This window comes from Schistocerca nitens, chromosome 6 (genome assembly GCF_023898315.1).
Source record: "Schistocerca nitens isolate TAMUIC-IGC-003100 chromosome 6, iqSchNite1.1, whole genome shotgun sequence".
Taxonomy (NCBI): domain Eukaryota; kingdom Metazoa; phylum Arthropoda; class Insecta; order Orthoptera; family Acrididae; genus Schistocerca; species Schistocerca nitens.
This window is the reverse complement of record NC_064619.1, coordinates 412,490,967-412,512,461: the sequence shown is the minus strand read 5'-3', so window position 1 is coordinate 412,512,461 and position 21,495 is coordinate 412,490,967. Positions and strand designations below refer to the sequence as shown.

Genomic DNA, 21,495 nt, shown 5'->3' with positions numbered 1-21,495 from the left:
ACTTTATATCAGAAACTTGCCTATATACATTTGTTTATAGGCCTAATTCTCGTAACGTTTTTGGAGAATCAAAGCTAAAGTACCTCGTTTAATTGTCCTTTTTTTTCATTCAATCGAGTGAAATATATAATAAATAGCGTATACCTTCATTGTTTTAATACAGATCTCAGAAAAACAGCGGAATTTTAAATCAGAAACTTGCTTATATACATTTGTGAATAGGCTTAATTCTTGTAACGTCTTTTTTGATTTTCGGTAATTTAATTGATTTATTCTAGCTAAAGTATTATTTTTGCCATGAGTGAGAAGTGCCTGACTTGCCGTAGAATTGTTAGTTCCGGGGTTTGGTGTGATGGATGTAGTAGTTTTTTTCACTGGGGGGATTGCAGTGGCGTGGGTGTTGGGAAAGTGGATCAGGCTCATCAGTAGTTATGTAGGATTTGCAGCAGAGATAGGAAGATAGTGGAACAGGAGGGGAAAATTGCTGCCCTTCAGGCTGAGCTAGATCAGGCTAGGGAAGATCTGGACAGGTTAAGGAGGGAGAAGGGCAAAGAGGGGTGGGAAGTGGCAACAGGTAGCAGAAGGGACAGGCCTAGAACTAAGTCTGACAGTTTTGTGGTGAATGTCAAAAATCAGTTTGACCTGTTGCTTCAGTTAGAAACTGATGAGCCTCAAGCAGAGGTAGGTGTAGACAGGACACAACAAACTTTCAATAGGAAATTGAAAAAGAATGTAGGAAAGTCATCGAAAAGGAAGAAAGTTTTGTTGTTAGGCAGTTCTCATGCCAGAGGTGTAGGCCAACTTCTGCAGGAGGAATTAGGACCAGAATACCAGGTCACAAATTTTTTCAAACCAAGTGCTAGTCTGGATCAGGTGACAGAGGATTTAGGTTCACTCTGTAAAGTATTTACCAGGGAAGACACCGTGGTTATTGTGGGAGGGCCAGGGAACAGCATCTACCGAGATCCTGGGTACAGTATAGAGTGTGACCTGGTAAAGATTGCGTCAGCATCGAGACACACCAATGTTGACTTTGTATCTGTCCTGAGATGCCATGACCGGCCTCATTTAAACTCTTCTTTTGGGAGAGTTAATTTGGAGTTGGAACGGCTGCTTGGGTCGGGTGCGGGGGCTCATATTGGTGTGGTTCCTGTTGATTATCTCAGTAGGTGGGACTATACCAGGCACAGCCTACATCTCAACAGGAAAGGGAAGGGGAAACTGGCTGGGGTAATAGCAGGAAATTTAAGGGGGGGAGGCACTGCCATGAATGGTAAAATACCAGTGGTTACAGGTGTTGGAGCAGCACCTTTTTTAGGATAGGTAAGACAGAAAGATGTCAAGTTCTACGAGAGGTCAGGATTGAAACAAATCTTCAGTTTAGGAAAGAAATTAAACAGCACAATTCTAGCACATTGGATCACCAATCACAGCTATCAATTATAAATTTTCACCAATCACTAGAAATTTTATCTCCACCAAGTTGTATCTCAGTCCTAGGTAATTGCATTGATGAATTAAAGTCACCCAACCCAGTTGACATAATCTGCCTCTCTGAACACCGTGTGACCACTGGTATAGGAACTAGGCCTAAGCACAATGAGAAACTCAGACAGGAGAGTACTGCAAATGTTGGAATAAGGAAAGGTTCTCATAAAAGTATAATTAAAAATAATGTAAGTATATTTCATCAAAATATTGGGAGTTTAAAGAATAAAGTAGATGAGCTTCTGCTTTGTTTAGAAGATTTAGAAGCTGAGAATGAAATAGATATACTATGCCTGTCTGAGCATCACATTGTTACTGATATGGATAAGGTAAATGTAAGTGGATATAAGCTCTCTGCACATGTAATGAGAGAAAATATGGAGAAAGGAGGAGTTGCCATATATGTCAAAAGTTATCATTGTGCAAAAAGTATAGAAACAAAAAAATTTTGTGTAGAGAAACATATAGAAGCATGTGCCTGTGAGCTTAAATTAAATAAAGGCACATTTATAATTGTAACTGTATATAGGCCCCCATCATGAAATTTTCATCTATTTCTGAAAAATTTGGACTCCTTGTTGTGCTATCTGTCAGACAGGGGGAAGCAAATTATTATTTGTGGGGACTTCAATGTAGATTCTCTGAAAGAGGGTAATAGGAAAAATGACCTTGAAGTATTACTCAGTTCTTTCAATTTGACACCTGTTATTGATTTTCCTACTCGGGTGGTAAAGGATAGCAGCTCACTGATAGATAACTTCTTTATAGACCAAGATAAGTTTAACCAGATAAATGCTCAGCCTGTTGAGAATGGTCTTTCTGATCATGGTGCACAGCTAGTTACAATATATGACATAGCTCCATTCAGCAATACTAAACAGTCCTCCAAAGTAGTACGTCCAGTCAACGATTTAACAATTGCAAATTTCAGGGAAAGCCTACAGCAGTTAGACTGGGATGAGGTGTACCGTGAACCTGATGCCAATTTAAAATATAATTTATTTCATGACATTTTTGTAAATGCATTTGAAAACTGCTTCCCCAAGAAAATAGTTAAATATACTCATAAGAAACCTTGTAACAAGCCATGGCTTACTAAGGGTATAAAAATATCTTGTAACCGGAAAAGGGAAATGTATCTGACAGCAAGAAAGAGTAGTGACCCAGAAACTATCAAAAATTATAAAAACTACTGTGTTATATTAAGAAAAGTTATTAAAAAATCCAGGAGTATGTGTATCATGTCTGAAATCAGCAACTCTGATAATAAAATTAAAACAATTTGGAATATTATTAAAAGAGAAACAGGTCAACCAAGAGCAGAGGAAGACAGTATTACCATCAGATTGAATGAAAACTTTACGAACAAAAATTCAGAAGTGGAAAATATTTTTAATAATCATTTTCTAAATGTTGTGGATATAGTAGGATCCAGGTGTTCATTAGAAGATGCTAGGCTGTTAATGGAAGAGGCCATACCTATGCAATTTGATACAATTGAAATCTCACCCACTTCTCCCTCTGAAATTAGGAAAATAATAAACTTGCTTAAAAGCAAAAACTCACATGGAATTGATGGCATTTCCAGCAAAATACTAAAAGCTTGTTCTCAACAGATAAGTAAGATTCTCAGCCACCTGTGTAATAGCTCTCTGGAACAGGGCATTTTCCCTGATAGGCTGAAATATGCTATTGTTATACCTTTGCATAAAAAGGGGGATAGATCTGATGTCAACAATTACCGTCCAATCTCCCTTCTAACAGCTTTATCCAAAATTTTTGAGAAAGTAATGTATTCAAGAGTAGCTTCACATATCTGTAAAAATGAAGTACTAACAAAATGTTAGTTTGGTTTCCAGAAAGGTTTTTCAACAGAAAATGCCATATATGCTTTCACCAGTCAAATTTTGAATGATCTGAATAACCGAACACCACCCATTGGGATTTTTTGTGATCTCTCAAAGGCTTTTGATTGTGTAAATCATGAAATTCTGCTAGACAAGCTGAAGTATTGTGGCATGAGTGGGGCAGTGCACAAATGGTTTAATTCGTACCTAACTGGAAGAGTGCAGAAAGTAGAAATAAGTAGTTCTCGTAACATGCAAAGATCAGCTCATTCCTCAAACTGGGGAACTATCAAGAATGGGGTTCCACAAGGGTCAGTCTTGGGTCCTTTGTTGTTCTTATTATATATTAATGACTTGCCATTCTATATTCATGAAGAGGCAAAGTTAGTTCTCTTTGCTGATGATACAAGTATAGTAATCACACCTGACAAACAAGAATTAACTGATGAAATTGTCAATACTGTCTTTCAGAAAATTACTTAGTGGTTCCTTGTAAACGGACTCTCACTGAATTTTGATAAGACACAGTACATACAGTTCCGTACAGTGAATGGTATGACGCCATTAATAAATATAGACCTTAATCAGAAGCATATAGCTAAGGTAGAATATTCCAAATTTTTAGGTGTGTCCATTGATGAGAGATTAAATTGGAAGAAACACATTGATGATCTGCTGAAACGTTTGAGTTCAGCTACTTATGCAGTAAGGGTCATTGCAAATTTTGGTGATAAACATCTTAGTAAATTAGCTTACTACGCCTATTTTCACTCATTGCTTTCATATGGCATCATATTTTGGGGTAATTCATCACTGAGGAATAAAGTATTTATTGCACAAAAGCGTGTAATCAGAATAATAGCTGGAGTCCACCCAAGATCATCCTGCAGACATTTATTTAAGGATCTAGGGATATTCACAGTAGCTTCTCAGTATATATACTCGCTTATGAAATATGTTATTAACAACCAAACCCAATTCAAAAGTAATAGCAGTGTGCATAACTACAATACTAGGAGAAAGGATGATCTTCACTATTCAAGATTAAATCTAACTTTGGCACAGAAAGGGGTGAATTATACTGGCACTAAAGTCTTTGGTCACTTACCAAATAGTATCAAAAGTCTGACAGATAACCAACAAGTATTCAAGAAGAAATTAAAAGAATTTCTGAATGACAACTCCTTCTACTCCATAGAGGAATTTTTAGATATAAATAAAGAAAAAAAATTAAAAAATAAAAATAAAAAATAAAGAAAAACAAAAAAACACAATAAAATAAAGTTGTTATATTAACTTAAGTATGTTGTTAAATTAACCTAATTATGTCATGTATTGGAAAATTCGACTTGTTCCACATCATTACGAAATATCGTATTCATGATCCATGGAACTAGTATTAATCTAATCTAATCTAATCTAATCTATCATGTGGTGTTTAAAAATCACTCTCTTCTTCGTAAGTGGAGTTTAGCAGTAAATCCATGTCTGGAAGTTGCTGGTTATCATTCGGCAATAGAGTGTCTTATTTTTGTTTACGCTACCAAAAGATGAAGTTGTATGCTATACAAGGAAGATGAGTGGTTTAATATCTCTACTACACTAAAGTCTTTAGATATTCCATACTAAATGTACTGTGGAAGGAAATCCGCTCTAAATTTTTTAAATGACCGGTTCTGATATTTTATCCAAGTGAATTAGGGAAGTCACAGAAAAACTAAACCTAGATGAATGGTTTAGAAATCAGCACCCAGCTCTCTTCAATGCAAAATCAGTCTCTTACCCAGTGAACCACTTCATTCAACAGAAGTGATATAGAGAATGCACTTTTACCACATGTAGTTTGAAATGCATATAGTGAGACAAGTCACCTACAATGTCACTACAAAAATCATCACAATATTGTTCTTCAGCTTCTCCGAGAAAAATTCATGTCAAAATATGAGGGACATTCAATAAGTATGGAAATAATTTTTTTCTGAAAACAGGTTGCCTTTATCAGGAGAACAGTACACCACACTATTCCCCACACTTTTGGCTACAAAGTCCTGTTTTCCGACATAATCTCCTTTCAGTGTGATAGCCTCATGCCTCCTTTGGGAGGACCTGTATGCCCGCATGGTACTACTCTATTGGCCAACGTCTTGCTGCATCCATAACCTCTCCACCATCCATGTACTGCTTCCCATGGAGCACATCCTTCACTGAGCCAAACCGATAGGAGTCAGAAGGTGGGAGATCTGGGCTCTATGGTGGATGAGAAAGTGCAGTTAAATGAAGATTTGTGACCTCCCCTCAGGTGTGCAGACTTTTATAAGGCCTTGCATTGTCATGGAGAAGGAGAAGTTGGTTCACTTTTTCATGATGATAAACATGATGGAAGTCATATCTTCAATTTCCTGAGGGTAGCACATTATACTTCAGAGTTGAACATTGCCCCATGAGGCAGGAAATCAAACAGAATAACCCTTTCAGAGTCCTGGAAGACCACGCCACTACTTTACCATCAGAGGGTGTGGCTTTGAACTTTTTCTTAGGAGGAAATGGATTGCCGTTTTGATTCTAGTTTGAAGTGATGAACCCATATTTCATTGCCTGTACCAATGTTTGACAAAAGCGTTTTATGATCAGCCTTGTAACACACAAGCTATTCTGCACGTATGGTCCTTCGTTGCTCTTCATGGTCCTTTTGGTAGGTGACAAGGAACCCAGAAAGCAAACACCTTTGAGTATGCCAAGTGGTGGATGAGTGTGTCAGCACAACCAACAGACACATCCATTTCAGCAATGTCTTTGTTTGTGATCCATCAGTCACCTCAGATTGGACTGTCTGCATGCTTCAACACTGCACGAGTCACTACTGAGTGCAGCCAGCCAGCTTGCGGGAAATAGAGATTTGCGTGACCTTGTTGCAGTGATGACACGTCTCGCCCAATGACTCAACATGCTTTTGTTCACTGCCATGACTCTGCTGACATTCTGCAAGCACCTATGAATATCCACAATGCTCTGTTTTTCTACCAAAAGAAATTAAATGACAGCTCTCTGCTTGGAATGCACCTCCATTACAGATGACATCATGAAGGCTACATGTATTGCCACCACCTGTTGGAACTTCATAAAGCTGTAGAGGCTGAAACAGGAATATTCCAAGAGGCTGAGAAAAAAAGAATGTGTTACATTACTTATTGAATGACCTTTTTAAATCCTCGGTGAGTGGCTGGATGTCAGCGTCCAACAGGTACACTATCGTGGCGACTATGTTGCCACGTCAGGTGCACTGATGAACTGATTGCTGTGGAACTGCCATGACACTTTTATGTCCCCCCACCCCTCAAGATCTGCTTCTCTAACCTTGGTGCACACCCTGGGCTGGGGGCACATCCAGAATCTTGTCCCTCACCTGCCCCTCCCTCGCCAAGTTCCTCCATCTGCAGCCCACACCCAGGAATCCATACTGGCAGTATTTCTGCTATTGCTCCTCCTACCCTCAAAGACAGTTCATAGTTGAACATGCCATCCAATGCTCATTTTGAGATTGGTCTTATCCTCATGATGACGATTTTCAATTAAGTCTTATGATTTCTGATTTGAAAATAAGGTTCCATCCATTCAGGAAGGAAGCCAGTAATACCATAATATTTTACTTTTACAAACAGAATTTTATTTTCCAGGCAATCAAAGGTAAGATCCTAGTATGTATCAAGAAAATGGTTTTTGCTGCTTAGCTCTGCCACAGATTTTTTGTCAGGTCATATAGGACTGACTTTATCAAGAAAATTGACACTAATTACAGATGTGATTTTCTTATTTCTGTATTTATAAACGGATGTCAGTACTCTGTCTTCCTCTATCACAGAAGATGCCACATATCACTAATGGATTACAAAGGTAGCTTGAGAGTAATCCTATTTAGTTAGCATGTAACATGGCAGACTGGGATACTACATCTCAATATCACTGATAACAGGACTAATGACTCTTTTGATCCTATAGTCACAAATTTTTATTGCACATTCTGAGTGACTGTCAATCTGTGTATTTATATTTTCACTTGGTTATGAACTTTACATTTACTTTGGAATTGTGTAGACATAATTTTCTTCCTCAAATTCATTTTTTTATAATGTAGATTTACTTTCCTTAGAACATTCAAGAGAGATCCTGTTGTCAATAATTCCTGGGGTCAGAAGTATTTCTTTATTCCCATCAGAGGTTTTACATACAATGGAATCCTCAGCACACAAAAACATCACAAATATGTTAGTGATAAACTCTGTAGATTAATTAGTAAGTACTCATAATTAGAAAATTATGAACAGTCACTGTTTGGAGGACACTATTTGATTTAATTCCAGATGAAAACTTGGCACAACTTCAATTATTTTAATGACAAACAATTTATTTCAATTCGTAACATTATACCATGTGAGAGACCTGTTATGAAATGGAAAATTGTTTGAGTAATGAAGCTTAGTAAATATATTGTTGTTGTGCTATGTAGCTTAATGTGGCATAAACCATACCGATTTGTCTTTGTATGAAGTTTTCTGAACCAAGTTCTGCCGAGAGACATTCAGGCAGTACAGAGCGATTCCTTCTTTGTAGAGTATTATAATTAGACATTTTTTGGCATAATTAAGGTAAGTGCTTTGTTCTAATGGTTTACTATGTCAAGATCAGTGCAGTTGTATGGCATTTATTAATACAGTGAAAATGAATCTGGAGTTGTGTGTATGTCATTTCAGTAATTACAGTGTTATCTGCATGTTCCTACATGTATAATGAACCCATTAGAAAAATGCGATGCAACAAAGCAAAATCACCGTTGCCCCTATAACAATGGGCAGAATCTAAGATAAGCAGCATTTTACTGCAAAGAGCTCTAACTTTTGTAATATACTTTAAAGATCAGTTAGTGTCAAAACATTTTTTAAATCTTTCATGAATTTAAAATTTTTGTGGAATGTTGTAAGCGCAAGATCATATTGCTCTGCTATAAGCATTATCATAGCCAGATAGCCAGAAGAATTACAACTTATTAGTGGCGAAATTATTTTTATAATTTCTTTTGTGACTTTTTTTTTTCAACTAAAATAAGTCGGAGGAGTAAATTTAATGCATATTTATTTTACTGTTCATACCAAGTGTAATATTTGCTGTTACTGTGTCATCAATGACTAAATTTTGTGGACAATGATTTTAACGTGTAATTATTTTGCCTAAAATTATTATCTGGGAACCAAATTTCATTTTTGTCACTATTTTTATTTTTTTGTATTTCTTATTACAAAAAACAAATTTTCTTTGGCATGCAAAGAAATTTCCTCTTTGTTCTTGTTGCAAGCTTATTTTAGCTATATTTTGCAAAGGTATGATACAAAGAAATGAAACAAGATCTGACCAGACGAACAAGTAGTTAGATGCAATAAATATATCATACCTGCGTTGTTGAGGATCTCTGCGACCAACATGCAATACCACCTCTCCAGACTTGATGTTTTTGAACACATTAATAGCTTCTGCATGTGTCAAGCCCTGCAGTGGGTTTCCATTTACAGCAAGAATTTCATCTCCTGAAAATCAAAAAATGAAAATGATAAGTATCATCACACTACACGTTCACACTACTGAAGAATGCCTTAAGTTCAGATGAGCTACAGTGAAATATAACACACTGGTGTTACTTTTTAAAGACAATATTTTTAATCACAATGTCTAAACAATAAAGTTTCCATTTCTGTCATAGTACAGAATCATGCATAAGCTGCCTCATTCCATTTTCTAGGATGTATTTGGTTAAGTAACAACACTGTTTTTAAAATAATTATGGTATGTCCTTTACCATATTAAATATATGAAAAAGTAATATTACAAGGCAAGTTGCAGGTAATTATGAACAGAAAGGAAACATTTATATTCAAAAATAAATGAACTTTGGAAATGGTATCATTCATTTCCACATCTTTGTCATTTTTCTCTGCAAGGAGCAAATTATTGCAGATTCTGCAATTTGATAAGCAGTAATGTGTGAAATTGACCACACATAAATGAGATGAAATGTGCAGTCTCTCTTGCTTTTAATGAGGGCAGGTAGTTGGAGAACTGGTACTTCAAGGAAATCGCTCAAAACTGCCAACATATCAAATGCATTCACAGGAATAGTCTCCGGTTTGAAAACAGTGAAAAACAATCAGAAGAAAATAACACTTAACATAGGCCAGATTTTGATTAAGCAGGACTTCTGTGCACTGTAATAATCTTTCATACTACTGGAGCAACACAATCTGGTGTTCTGTCATAATGTGTATATGATTCTGTGTGAGCTGTATGCGACTCGTGTTCTTTTAGTCATGTTTTAATAGGGAATCCATTCCCCTCAAAATCAGCTAATATACGGCTGCAACTGACCTCAAATTCCTCTATGTAGATATCTTTCACTTCGGCACATCTAGTGCCTCTATCTTCTTAACAACCAAAGTGTCATTAGTACCTGGAATTGGCCCTGTGTCTAGCGCATCTTTGATGGACCCCGGCCGGTTTCTAATTTTGCTAGGATAGACTAGTTATTATAATCAGACTGATGACACAGGAGTGAGATTCCCATCTTCACTATTCACATTACACCTCTTCATGGAAAAGTCTGGCAAAGCGGCACTTCATTTTGTACGGATACAACCCAAATGTTCTATGTTGATGATGCACTCATTATTTGGCCTTTTTGAACCCAAACTCTCAGATTCCACCAGTATCTCAATATGCAACAATGAAACATAGTATTTCCCTGAGAAGTAGAAAAGGAGAGAGTGCTGCTAATTCTTGACACAGAAGTGTACAGGTCACTAGAAGGTATACTTGAGTGCATGGTCCACAGAAATCGCTCCCCCCCCCCTCCTCCTCCTCCTCCTCCTCCTCCTCCTCCTCCTCCTCCTCCTCCTCGCCCCCCCCCCCTCCCTCCCTTGCACTGACCTACACTTGCATGCTGTCACCATACCTAGCAGAATAATTCAGCAGAATAATTCAGTTACATTCCGAGCAGGAGGGCTCATAGAACCTGTGATGGCGATATCTTGAAGTCAGAACTACAAAAGTTGTGTGCCACTTCGTGGGCTAATGGATACAGTGTAGGACAATCGGTAAAAATAACCATCCAATGTTCTTGTAACACATATGTAGTCATTGACCAAGTGGAGAAAATACTCCATCTGGTAGGCATTAAACCAGTCTATCAGAATAACAACAAAAGTAGAGGTTTGTTGGGTCCACAAATGATGCTGCTGACACAGTGTACACATTGGGAGTTGCCACTGGACAGACATGGTCTCTGTTCACAACATTGCTAAAAGAACACAAGTGTCACATACAGTGCTAACAACATGATGAATAAATGTGATGAACAGAAACATTGTGAATGAATTCATGTTCTGGGTAGACAGTCATTTGCCTTCAAAAAGGAGAGAGAAGAAGCACTTAAAATACTCAAGTGACCTGCCAACGTAAACCTCAGTGATGATTGTCAGATTCTATCATTTTGTCTACTGCCAGCAGAAAACAACATATGGTTGGACTGCATTCACAATGCTACCCCAACATGCACAGCCATAAGCCCTTTTGCAAAAGGCACATAATGCACTGATCCATCATAACTACCACCAGACACCACACGAGCAGCATTATGCATTATATGATGAATCCTGTTTATGCTCCTTTTAATGGATTACAGGGGTAAGAGTGAAGAAAGTATACAGTGTGAGTCAAGAGCAAAGGTATATGCTTTCAGGGGTGATAGTACTGATGATTTCTTAACCATATCTGATATACAGCTGTTTGAAAACCACAGGTGTCAGTTGCGTTTTTCCTTCTTCACTTGTCACTGTGGCCAAACTGGAGTCACACGATCTTACTCCATTGGATTGTCTAGAACCGCTCGACCACACTGGCCGGCTAACAAAACATTAGATCACAATGTTTCATTTACTATCACCGGCATTTGTCCTGTTCCCTGTTGTTTTTATTAGTTTTCTTGGAAACTTTTAAGAGCAGGACATATGTTCCTATGAATTTTTGTTCAGAATCACAATATTATCACCCCTCAAAACATATATCTTTCCTCCTGACTCATCTTGTATAAGAATTAAGTTGGACTGTCCAGCAGTATTACATACCCTGACGAATGCTCACTTATAGTAGTGGTCAATACTTTGCTCTGACATTTTACAGGGCAACACAATCTAGAAACCAGGGTAATTTCCAATAATTCTATATATCTGTGATAAGACACAGAAAGAAATTTGCTATTTAGGAGTTTGATGGCAGCTGATCATGGTGTACTGATCAATTTTAGTGCTTCAGAGGAACACTGTATATGAAACAAGATGAATTTTAAGCAGCAGTAGACAAACTACGAAGCAGTTTTATCTAAGTGATGTTTTATTGTTCATTTCTCAATCTTAGGCCAAGAAGTAATAAATGATAATTCTAACCTTCTCTTAGAGTGCCCTCTTCTGCAGCTTGTCCAGTCAAGAACACAGTCTTCACAAATATTCCCATGCTACCTTTCGGAGAATCCTGTCCACCAACCACACTGAATCCCAGAGATTTCTTCCCAGGACCTTTCTGAAATGTGACAGTGAAGAGTTGCATGGAAAGTGATTTTGGTCTTCGTGGCAATGTACCACCACCACTGCTGTTGCCACCACTAACAGCAGAACCCCCTATAGTCCTCCTACTGTCAGTAGAACCTTGTGCAGCTCCTGCGGTAGGTCTTCTTGGGCGTGGATTAGCATCGAAATGCTGTGAGAACTTTTTCATTCCAGTTAACTGCTGTGCTGAGGAGAGAGGAACTCTTGATTCTGATTTGGGCACCTCAGCTGTAGGTGGTTCTGCAGGACTAGATACACATTCAGATCCAGGAGAAACTTTACGTGCTACAACTATATCTACATCTTTTGGCGTATTCTTTAATGTGGCACGAGCTTCTACCAGTGTGAGACCACGGAGCCTACGACCATTGACTTTTACAAGCTCATCACCGATTTGAAATCTTCCATCCCTGAAAGCAGAAATATAGGTTATTCATATTGCTTAATGTTTCACCTACATTGTCTAGTATTACTAGTCATAAAAGTTAATTAAGTGGAATAAATAAGTTAAAATATTCCTACTTAAGGACATCAACATTATATTTTCTACATAAAAATCGTTACATCTGTAGGAAAAAATGATGTGTGTGTAAATTTTAACGTAAAGCAAAATTTTCACAATGTTTAATGAAATTTGACATTGGCAAGCAGGAGCATGTGATCCATTGAAATACTCACTTTCATTTTCAAATATCTTACTGCATTTGGCAGATTTACTACAGTTAAATGGTTTCACATTCTAATATGTCATTACCACAACTAAAACATACATAAGATAAAAATATAAAATTACTATTAGATATAAATACTTATAAAATATTGACCAGTGCTGCCAGCTGTACCGAACTTGTTGCCATTTAACTTTACCTTTCTCATTCTATGGTCCTTTTCTGGTAAGATTCTGTAGCTTTAACTGTAATATTTTTACTTATGCCTGGTTTCTTTGCTCTTTTTTATGTTATGTTGTTCTTAGTTACTGTAATTAAATACTATGTTCATTTCATTTTATCAGATTATTTATCCCCATTCATTGGCCTGTCTTCTGATACATTTAATTATTGTTGTTTATATTTTTGTAACATGGGAAATAATGTTTATCTTATAAATTTTTAAACATAAATAATTTTTTACATTTGATTTCTCACAAATTTAAATGTAGCCTGCTCGTGTACCCAGTTTTAGGGCATGACGCATGAGAAGGCGTAAAGCATAGTAAGATACTGGGTATTAGATTGCACTTATTAATATTTTACAACAGTTTATATTTAATAGTAATTTTGAACTATTTCTAAATGTTTAGTTTTGATGATGATGCAGAGACGAAACCATATTTGTCTGATACATTGAAGACGTTTGTACATACAAGGATGTATTTTCATAAAGAATTACAATTATTTTGAGAATTTTTTTCCAGTGAGGGTAATTGCTTGTAAGGCTAATCAGCAGTATTCTGTTATGTACCTGTCAATGGGTCCTCCTGGTTCAATATGGGAAATTATGTAACATGTTGACCTTGCACTAGGATCTTTCTTCTCAATGTAAACTCCTAGCTCACCAGAATCATCCTTGGCGAATCGAATACACTTAAATTCTCTTTCTTGTGTGTGTTGGGAATTCTGCATTGGTTGTTGCTGTTTTTGTGGTTTGCATCGGTCACAGAGGAGTGACTGTTGTTCAGTGTCATTTACATTACCACCACCAACACTTCCAGTCTTACGGCCACCCAGTGTCTTCACATCACCTCGGCGAATTCCCATATTAATCCGAGCATTTCTCTGTCGAGAGAATGACAACTTCTCATCTGTCCCATTTTCAACTATATTAACATTATCACAATGTTCCTCTTCCTCTTCAAAAACATCATCTGGAATAGCAGCGTCATCATCACAGTTCAAAGACTTTGTAGTTTTAGTCTCATCATCTTGTTCAGCTAAAGACGATGCATTTGATCGCTGATGTTGCAATGGCTGCCTAGGTTGTACACTACCAAATATTGCTTGTATATGATTTCCATTAATCATTGAAGGAAAATCTGATGCAGCAGACTTTATGGAACCTCGAGGAGAATCTGAACCAGCTCGCGTTGAATCACTTTCATAACCACTCTCATCAGATTTTACAGCAAGTAAATTACTCAGGAATGCACACAGTTCATCAACTGACAGCTGTTGCCCATTTGCTGTTGTGATTGACAGATTGTTACCGTTTATTGCAGTAGGCAGCACACCTGAAATATAAAATATTCTGAATAAGTAAATTGACTATACACAATAAAATGAATGTTATGTATAAAAAAATTAACTGTAACTATTGAATTTTCTAGAATTCAGTGTCATCTACTAACCAGAAAGCACACCCATATATGTTAGTTTTTAGGGGCAGTTGGGGTCAAGACCTGGAGGCATGGAGTATTTTTAATATTCCAAAAGATGAATGGTGACTTAGCCATAAAAAGCACCAGTTATGACCCTGTTAAAAACCTGCATAACACTGACTTTTAAATCATTTCTTGAAAGAAAAACACCTGACTACATTATATTTTTTCCTTTTCTGGGAGAGCTGGGAGGAGGGGGAGGGCTGTCTCCCCCTTGCCTCCAGATATGGGCACCCTTGCTAACCTCAGAGAGCACATATAAATAATGCCTACAGTAACAAATGAACCATGTCAAATACTTGCTGTGGCTGGTGGGTAACAATCTGATTCAATGCATCTATGAAGTTTAATTAATTAATCACAAACTTTTATTGACTCCTGCTTTCCCTCTAGAGAACTACATTTGCGCAAATAAATTTTAACACATGTCACAGATGATGTTTCATCTCATATATTTCTTCTACACGAAGAAAAGGAGAAGTCTCACTGCATGCTATAGTGCAAAGTTAAATTAATGAACAAATATCACTGTTACCTAGCATCAAAAGTGTAAGTAATAACAATGTATTTTATTCTTATTTAATTATATTGCAAGTTCTGCTGATCACAATTGCGTTAGAGATGCTAGAATATGGAATAAGCTACTATTTTAGGATACTAATGGATTTTTCATAAAATTTACTATTATGTATACAATACGGTAGATTCATGACAGTACTCATATCAATTGATTTAAAACCGTAATACATAAAAATAAATAGGGTCGGCCAAAGCAGCTCAAAATTTAGTGTTATCTTCAATGTGATATGCTTTTAATAGTTTTCACAATGAAACTGTCTCAAAACCCAGCAGGAAATCCCAATAGCTCCTGGTCATATGTAAAGTACATCCGTGGCAAGATGCAATCAATACCTCCACTGAGTGAATATTATAGTGCTGTTACTGAGGACAGTGTCATTAAAGCAGAGTCATTAAACTTGATTTTCCAAAATTCATCCACCGAAGAAGACAAAGTAAATTTCTAAAATTTGATCAAGAACTGCTGCTAAATTAGAAGTCTTCAGTGTAGCAATGCAGCTTAAATCACTTAATAAAGGCAAGACCTCTGGACCAGATTCTATACAAGTTAGGTTCCTTTCAGAGTATTCTGATACAATAGCTCCTTACTTAGCAATCACATACAACTGCTAGCTCAACGAAAGATCTGTATGTGTAAAATTGAAAGTTGGACATGTCACAGCAACACTCAAGAAAGGAAAGATCCAATGAATTACAGACCCTTTTCAACAAGAATTTGGATCATACAAGCTGTTCAAATATTATGAACTGCCTCGAAGAAAACAATTTATTGACTCATGGACAACACAGATTCAGAAAATATTGTTCTTTTGAAATACAACTAGCTCTTTATTCTCACTAAGTATTGAGTGATATCAATAGGGAATGTCAAACTGATCCTATATTTTTAGATTTCCCGAAGACAATCGAAACTGTTCTTCACAACAGACTTCTAATGAAATTCCATGCCCACCGACTATTGTCTCAGTTGTGCGACTGGAGTGATGATTTCCTTTCAAAAAGATCACAGTTCATAGTAACTGATGTAAAGTCATCAAGTAAGACACAAGTAATATCCAGCATTCCTGAAGGAAGTGATATAGGTCCTCTGCTATCCTGATCTACATGAATGATTTATGAGACAATCTAAACAGCCCTCCTAGATTGATTGCAGGAGCTGCTGCTGCTGCAGCCGCCATGTACCATCTTTTACAGTCATCAGATGATAAAAACCAATTCCAAAATGATTTAGACAAGATAACTGTATGGTGCAAAAAGTGGAAACTGACTCTAAAAAATGAAAAGTATGAATTAATCCTCATGAATACTAATAGGAATCCACTAAATTTTGGCTACGCAACAAATCACATAAATCTAAAGACTGCCAATTCAACTAAAATTTAGGGCAATAGTCATCAAACTACTGCCCATGATTCTTAGCTGTATTTTATAATAATATGCATATAGCAACTAACAGCCAAATCCATGAACATTAACTAATGTAAAGAGCTGCTCGAGAGAGTAATTTTCCTGCTCAGTAATGAACAAAAATATTTACTGAGACCAGTAACATTTTAAAATGTGCTTAGTACTCAATTTTAATGGAGGCTGGTGAATTTGGCTATGAACCAAGTATAGTTGGTCAATTACCTCTAGGACAGAGGGCTAAGTAGGCAGCCACTGTGAGGTTAGAGGATGCAACAGGGGCATCCTTTATTGTGTGTCTTTTAGTATTCACAACTGGTGGGCATGTATGACTAGTATCAAGAAGCTACTATGTATAAATTTTGACATTGTAGAAACATGGATTCATGACTGTGCATTATACAGTTGCTCATCTTCAAAAGTGGCACACATTTCTGGCAAACAGTGAGAAATTAAGTTAAGGTATCATAATACAGTGCAGTGAGAAGAAGGAAAGCTACATTCAATTACATCAAATTACATTAATACTTGTTCCATAGGTCATGAATATGATGTTTCGTAATGATATAGAATGTGACAGTGCAACATAAGTTTTCTTTACACCATATAATTACTTTTCTTTTTACAGCTACTACTTCCTATCTAAAAATTCACCTGTTGAGTAGAAGGAGTTGTCATTCAGAAATTCTTTTGATCTGTTTTCAAATGATGGTTGGTCAGACTTCTAATGCTATTTGGCAAATGACAAAAGATTTTTGTCACAGAATAACTCACCCCTTTCTGTGCCAAAGTCATATTTAACCCAGAATAGTGAAGATCACCCTTTCATCTAGTGGTTGTAGCTATTCACTTCACTATTATTTTTTAATTGGTATGGGTTATTAATAACAAAATTCGTAAGTGAATATGCAAAGTTCCTTAAATAATGTGTGCAAGGTGATATTGGGTGGGCTCCAACCATTATTCTGATTACATTCTTTTATGCAATGAATACTTTTTCTCTTAATGATAATCACCCCAAAATATGAAAGCAGTGAATTAAGATGGTCACAGTAGGTTAATTTACTGATATGTTTATCACCAAAATTTGTAATAACACTAATAGCATAAGTAATTGAACATAACTGTGCCAGCAGATCATCAATGTGTTTCTTCCAATTCAGTTTCTCACCTACAGACACACGCCCAGAAATTTTGAATATTCTGCCTTGGCAACAGACTTCTGTTCAAAGTCTATGTTTATCAATGGTGTTGTGCAATTTACTGTACAGAATTGTATATACTGTGTTTTTGCAGAGAACCACTAAATAATTTTCTGAAAGAAATTATTTACAATATCCTCAGATGATTCCTGTTTGTTGCATGTGAGTGCTATCATGGGCAGTAAGAACTAGCTTTGGATCTTCATGAATACAGTGGCAAGCCATTAATATATATTAAGAGCAATAAGGGACCCACAACTGAACCATGTGAGACTTCGTTCTTGATATCTCCCCAGTTAGAGGACTCTGCTGATTTTTTGCAGACTAACTGTACTGTTAATTTCAACCCTCCGCATACAAAAAACTTAGTAACCAGTTTTGCCCCTGTCTCATATTGTATAATGCATTTAAATATAAATGTTAGTAATCCATTACTCATCTGTTCACATTCCCGGGTTCGATTCCCGGCGGGGTCAGGGATTTTCTCTGCCTCGTGATGGTTGGGTCTTGTGTGTTGTCCTTAGGTTAGTTAGGTTTAAGTAGTTCTAAGTTCTAGGGGACTGATGACCATAGATGTTAAGTCCCATAGTGCTCAGAGCCATTTGAACCATTTTTTCATCTGTTCACATGGACAACACAGCAATACTTCATAATGCAACTACAGCATCACAACTTTGGGATCGCAGAGGTGGCAGCGCTATTAAGCAGTGAACACTTGACATGAAGTGTTCTAAAAGTTGTGAAATTTTAATAATCAGTACTTGGGGGCTTGCGGTCAACTTCTTCCGCCCTTACTGTAGCTAGTCTATTGGGAACCCTTAACACACCTTATTTACGTAGGTTACCAACTAATAGTAAGAACAGTACTTATGCAGCCCAAGGTACTGCCCTGTGATGTCAGTATTGGCTCCTGAGATATAGTGGCGGAACAATTAGAGAATGCAACAGGCCTACTAAAGATACTGCTTACACTACGCTTGTACATCCTCTCTGGGAGTACTATTGTGTGGCATGAGATCTGCATAAGATAGGATTGATGAAGGACAACGAAAAATTTCAATGAGAGGCTGCTCTTTTTGTATTACTGTGAAATAGGGGAAAGTGTGCTATGAATATGATACGTGAGTTGTGTTGGCAATCATTAAAACAAAGCCATTTTTCATTGGAGCAGTATCTTCTCATGAAATTCCAATGATGAGAAAATATGTAGAGAGAAATACCATCATAATAAAATAAGAGAAATCAGAGCTTGCATAGAAAGATTGTGTTTGTTTTTCTGCACTGATTGAGACTGGAACAGTGGAGAAATAGTTTAAGGTGGTTCCATGAGCCCTTTACCAGGCATTTAATTGTGAATTGAAGAGTAATCATGTAGATGAAGATGTAGAACAAGAATCAGAATTGATATTTACCCATACACTATAAGACACTGTTGTCAGCAGTATCTTAATGCTTTAAAATCAACATGATAATTTTTTATGCTTGCACTAATGATATAGATAGTATATACAACAAAACTACACACAAGCATGACTATTTATGCCACAAAATTTACTTACTGAGTAGAATTAATTTTGTAACAGCTACTTTGTCAATTTGCTCCTGAATTCAGGGTTCAAGTATGAGACTTTTGGTGTCTGTAGGTAGATCAATGAAAACTTTCATTCCAGATTAGTATGTACTGTTTCAACACACTATTGTGGCCATCATCTGCTTTACAATAACGTGAAAAGTTTCCAGTCTGGCTTGCAAAGAGTGTTAACAATAGTATTTTTTGTTAATGAATACTAACAAGTAACAACAATTGCTAACTTTATTTTTGGATTCAATTTTTATAATGCTTTCTAAAGCAGTTTTGTTGTTTACTTTGTATAAACAATTGTACTAGAATTTTGTCCCAGCAAGGAACTGCTCATTTTGGATAGTTTATCCCAATCAAAATTAATCTGAAGCCTGTGAAACTTTCCAAGCATTGTGCTGCTTCATTTTTAATAGTCATGAAATGATTATCTGAATTCGATTGTTACCCAGCTTCCTTTGAAGATGATTCATGTGACTGCAACTACAAAAGACCAACAATGTGTTGTTGGACTATGAGTGATTAAAAGTGTATGAAACAATTAATGCCATATTTGTATCAGAAGTAAAAGTATGGTGCATTTTGCAAGGGGAATAACTATGAGCAATCCGTGCATAAAGTGGGTACTGCATCTGTTGAGTGCTGAGAGGAAGTGAATGCAGAACAGATTTCTCAACAATATCAGAATAATTTTGAAACTGATCTAATGGAGTTTGTGCACTGATTCGTTGTTGAGGGTGTTACATGGCATTCATCACTTCATGTTTGAAATGTGTCCAATCTGCTGGACTAATATGAAAAGAACACAAGTTCTTATGACACAAACTCTCATTTAAAATATGTATGTGAAATCTCTCAAATAAATATTCAAAAATATATATCAGTTTGAAAATGATGGTGGTCCACTGTGTAGAGCATTTTTTTTATTTACCAGTATTGTGAAACTAAAGTATAACATGAGTGGGTCACATTGTTTATCAACAGAGTTCTTTGAATATTTAGAGAGAACTTAATGATGAATTGGCAAAGCAAGAGCAAGGAAGAAATCATTAGCAATTTTAGAGGGAAATTGTTTCAACGTTTGAAACAGCAATCCATAACATATGAGAATTAAATTCTTTTGAAATGCAGATATAAATGTAAGATCTGTTTTAGTTACCATTTGCTACTGGTTGTGTAGGAGGATTTGTGAGAGAGACAGTACGACCAGCACGAAATCCTGATGGCTTATTCCTTTGCCTCCTTGGCTCTGGATCATCACATCCAGCAGCCAGCAGATCATCACAGCTATTCCCCCTTCGTCGTACACGAGGAGAGCTAACTGTTGTCTCCTCTGTTAGCACAGCCAACTTACGACCAGCATTTGAAGCTGGTGCTGCAGGCTGCAACAAAATATTTATTGGTGCGACAGGTTAATAAATCATCAAAGAGTGACTGAATTTATTGTAACTGCAGTCAGGTTGGTGTTGAGTAAACAAATGTATAGTTAATGTTGTACACAGTTTTCAGATGATGCTAATCCTAAATGACAGTTATTGCAGCAAGCCGCAAGTAAGCACTGGGAAAATTATAGATGACATTTACATTTATAGAATCTCTGCCAAGTCCACTGTAGATCATTAACACAAACCAGCTTTCCTGTTGCAGAACTTCCCTTTAAAATATTGTATTACACAATGAAAGATGATTGTGGAAGAAAGTTACACTTCCAAACAGAAAACTCGTGTAGCTCAAATGTGTTATATTCATGTACATGCATTTGTCATTTCTTAACTTCGACAGTGTGCCTGGGATATTCCCACACCCCTCTTAATTTTGAACAATAGGGGAAATAGTTGTTTTATGGAACACACTGCTTGGGTGCCAACAAAACTATTTGAAATTCAAACGATTTAGACTGATGTTTGTGGATGAACTGATAACAGGAACCAGCGAGTTGCAGTGTGCTGTGCTTTTTTGGTATAATTTGCAGATTCTTTGTGTCACCCAAGAGCTATTTTCTGATGTATATGTGATATATCACAGCTTACATAGGACTGTGATTTTCTAGTCTCAGAGAAATGACCGTTATGTGTGACAGTTGAAACAGAACTCACTTCATGTCATGATAGGAGCTGGAATGCTTTTACAATTTATGTTCAGGTGTTATTTTTTGAAGGGTATGTGTATAGGAATTGTGATCTGAATATGATACAAAGCATGCTAATAACTCAATTTCAATGCAAGGACTTATGGACATGTGGTTACAGGAGAATGGAGCTTCAGTAGACTTTGCTTCTCATATACGTGAGTTCCTTTATGAACAATTTTGAGGTACTTAGATTAGGCATGTTTCATCAACATATCCAGCCCTGATTAAAGTAACTTTTAGAGTGATATT

General features: G+C 36.7%; 1 protein-coding gene across 1 annotated transcript in view; it reads right to left on the bottom strand.

The window, feature by feature from the left end:
• LOC126263380 (uncharacterized) overlaps window positions 1-21,495 on the bottom strand; it is a 196,883-nt gene that overhangs the window by 4,586 nt on the left and 170,802 nt on the right. The window contains exons 6-9 of the mRNA XM_049960472.1: window positions 20,275-20,497; window positions 13,439-14,204; window positions 11,819-12,387; window positions 8,779-8,911 (exon numbers count right to left, since the gene is read on the bottom strand). Coding sequence (XP_049816429.1) covers window positions 8,779-8,911; window positions 11,819-12,387; window positions 13,439-14,204; window positions 20,275-20,497 — 1,691 coding nt within the window. The remainder of the gene's footprint in view (window positions 1-8,778; window positions 8,912-11,818; window positions 12,388-13,438; window positions 14,205-20,274; window positions 20,498-21,495) is intronic.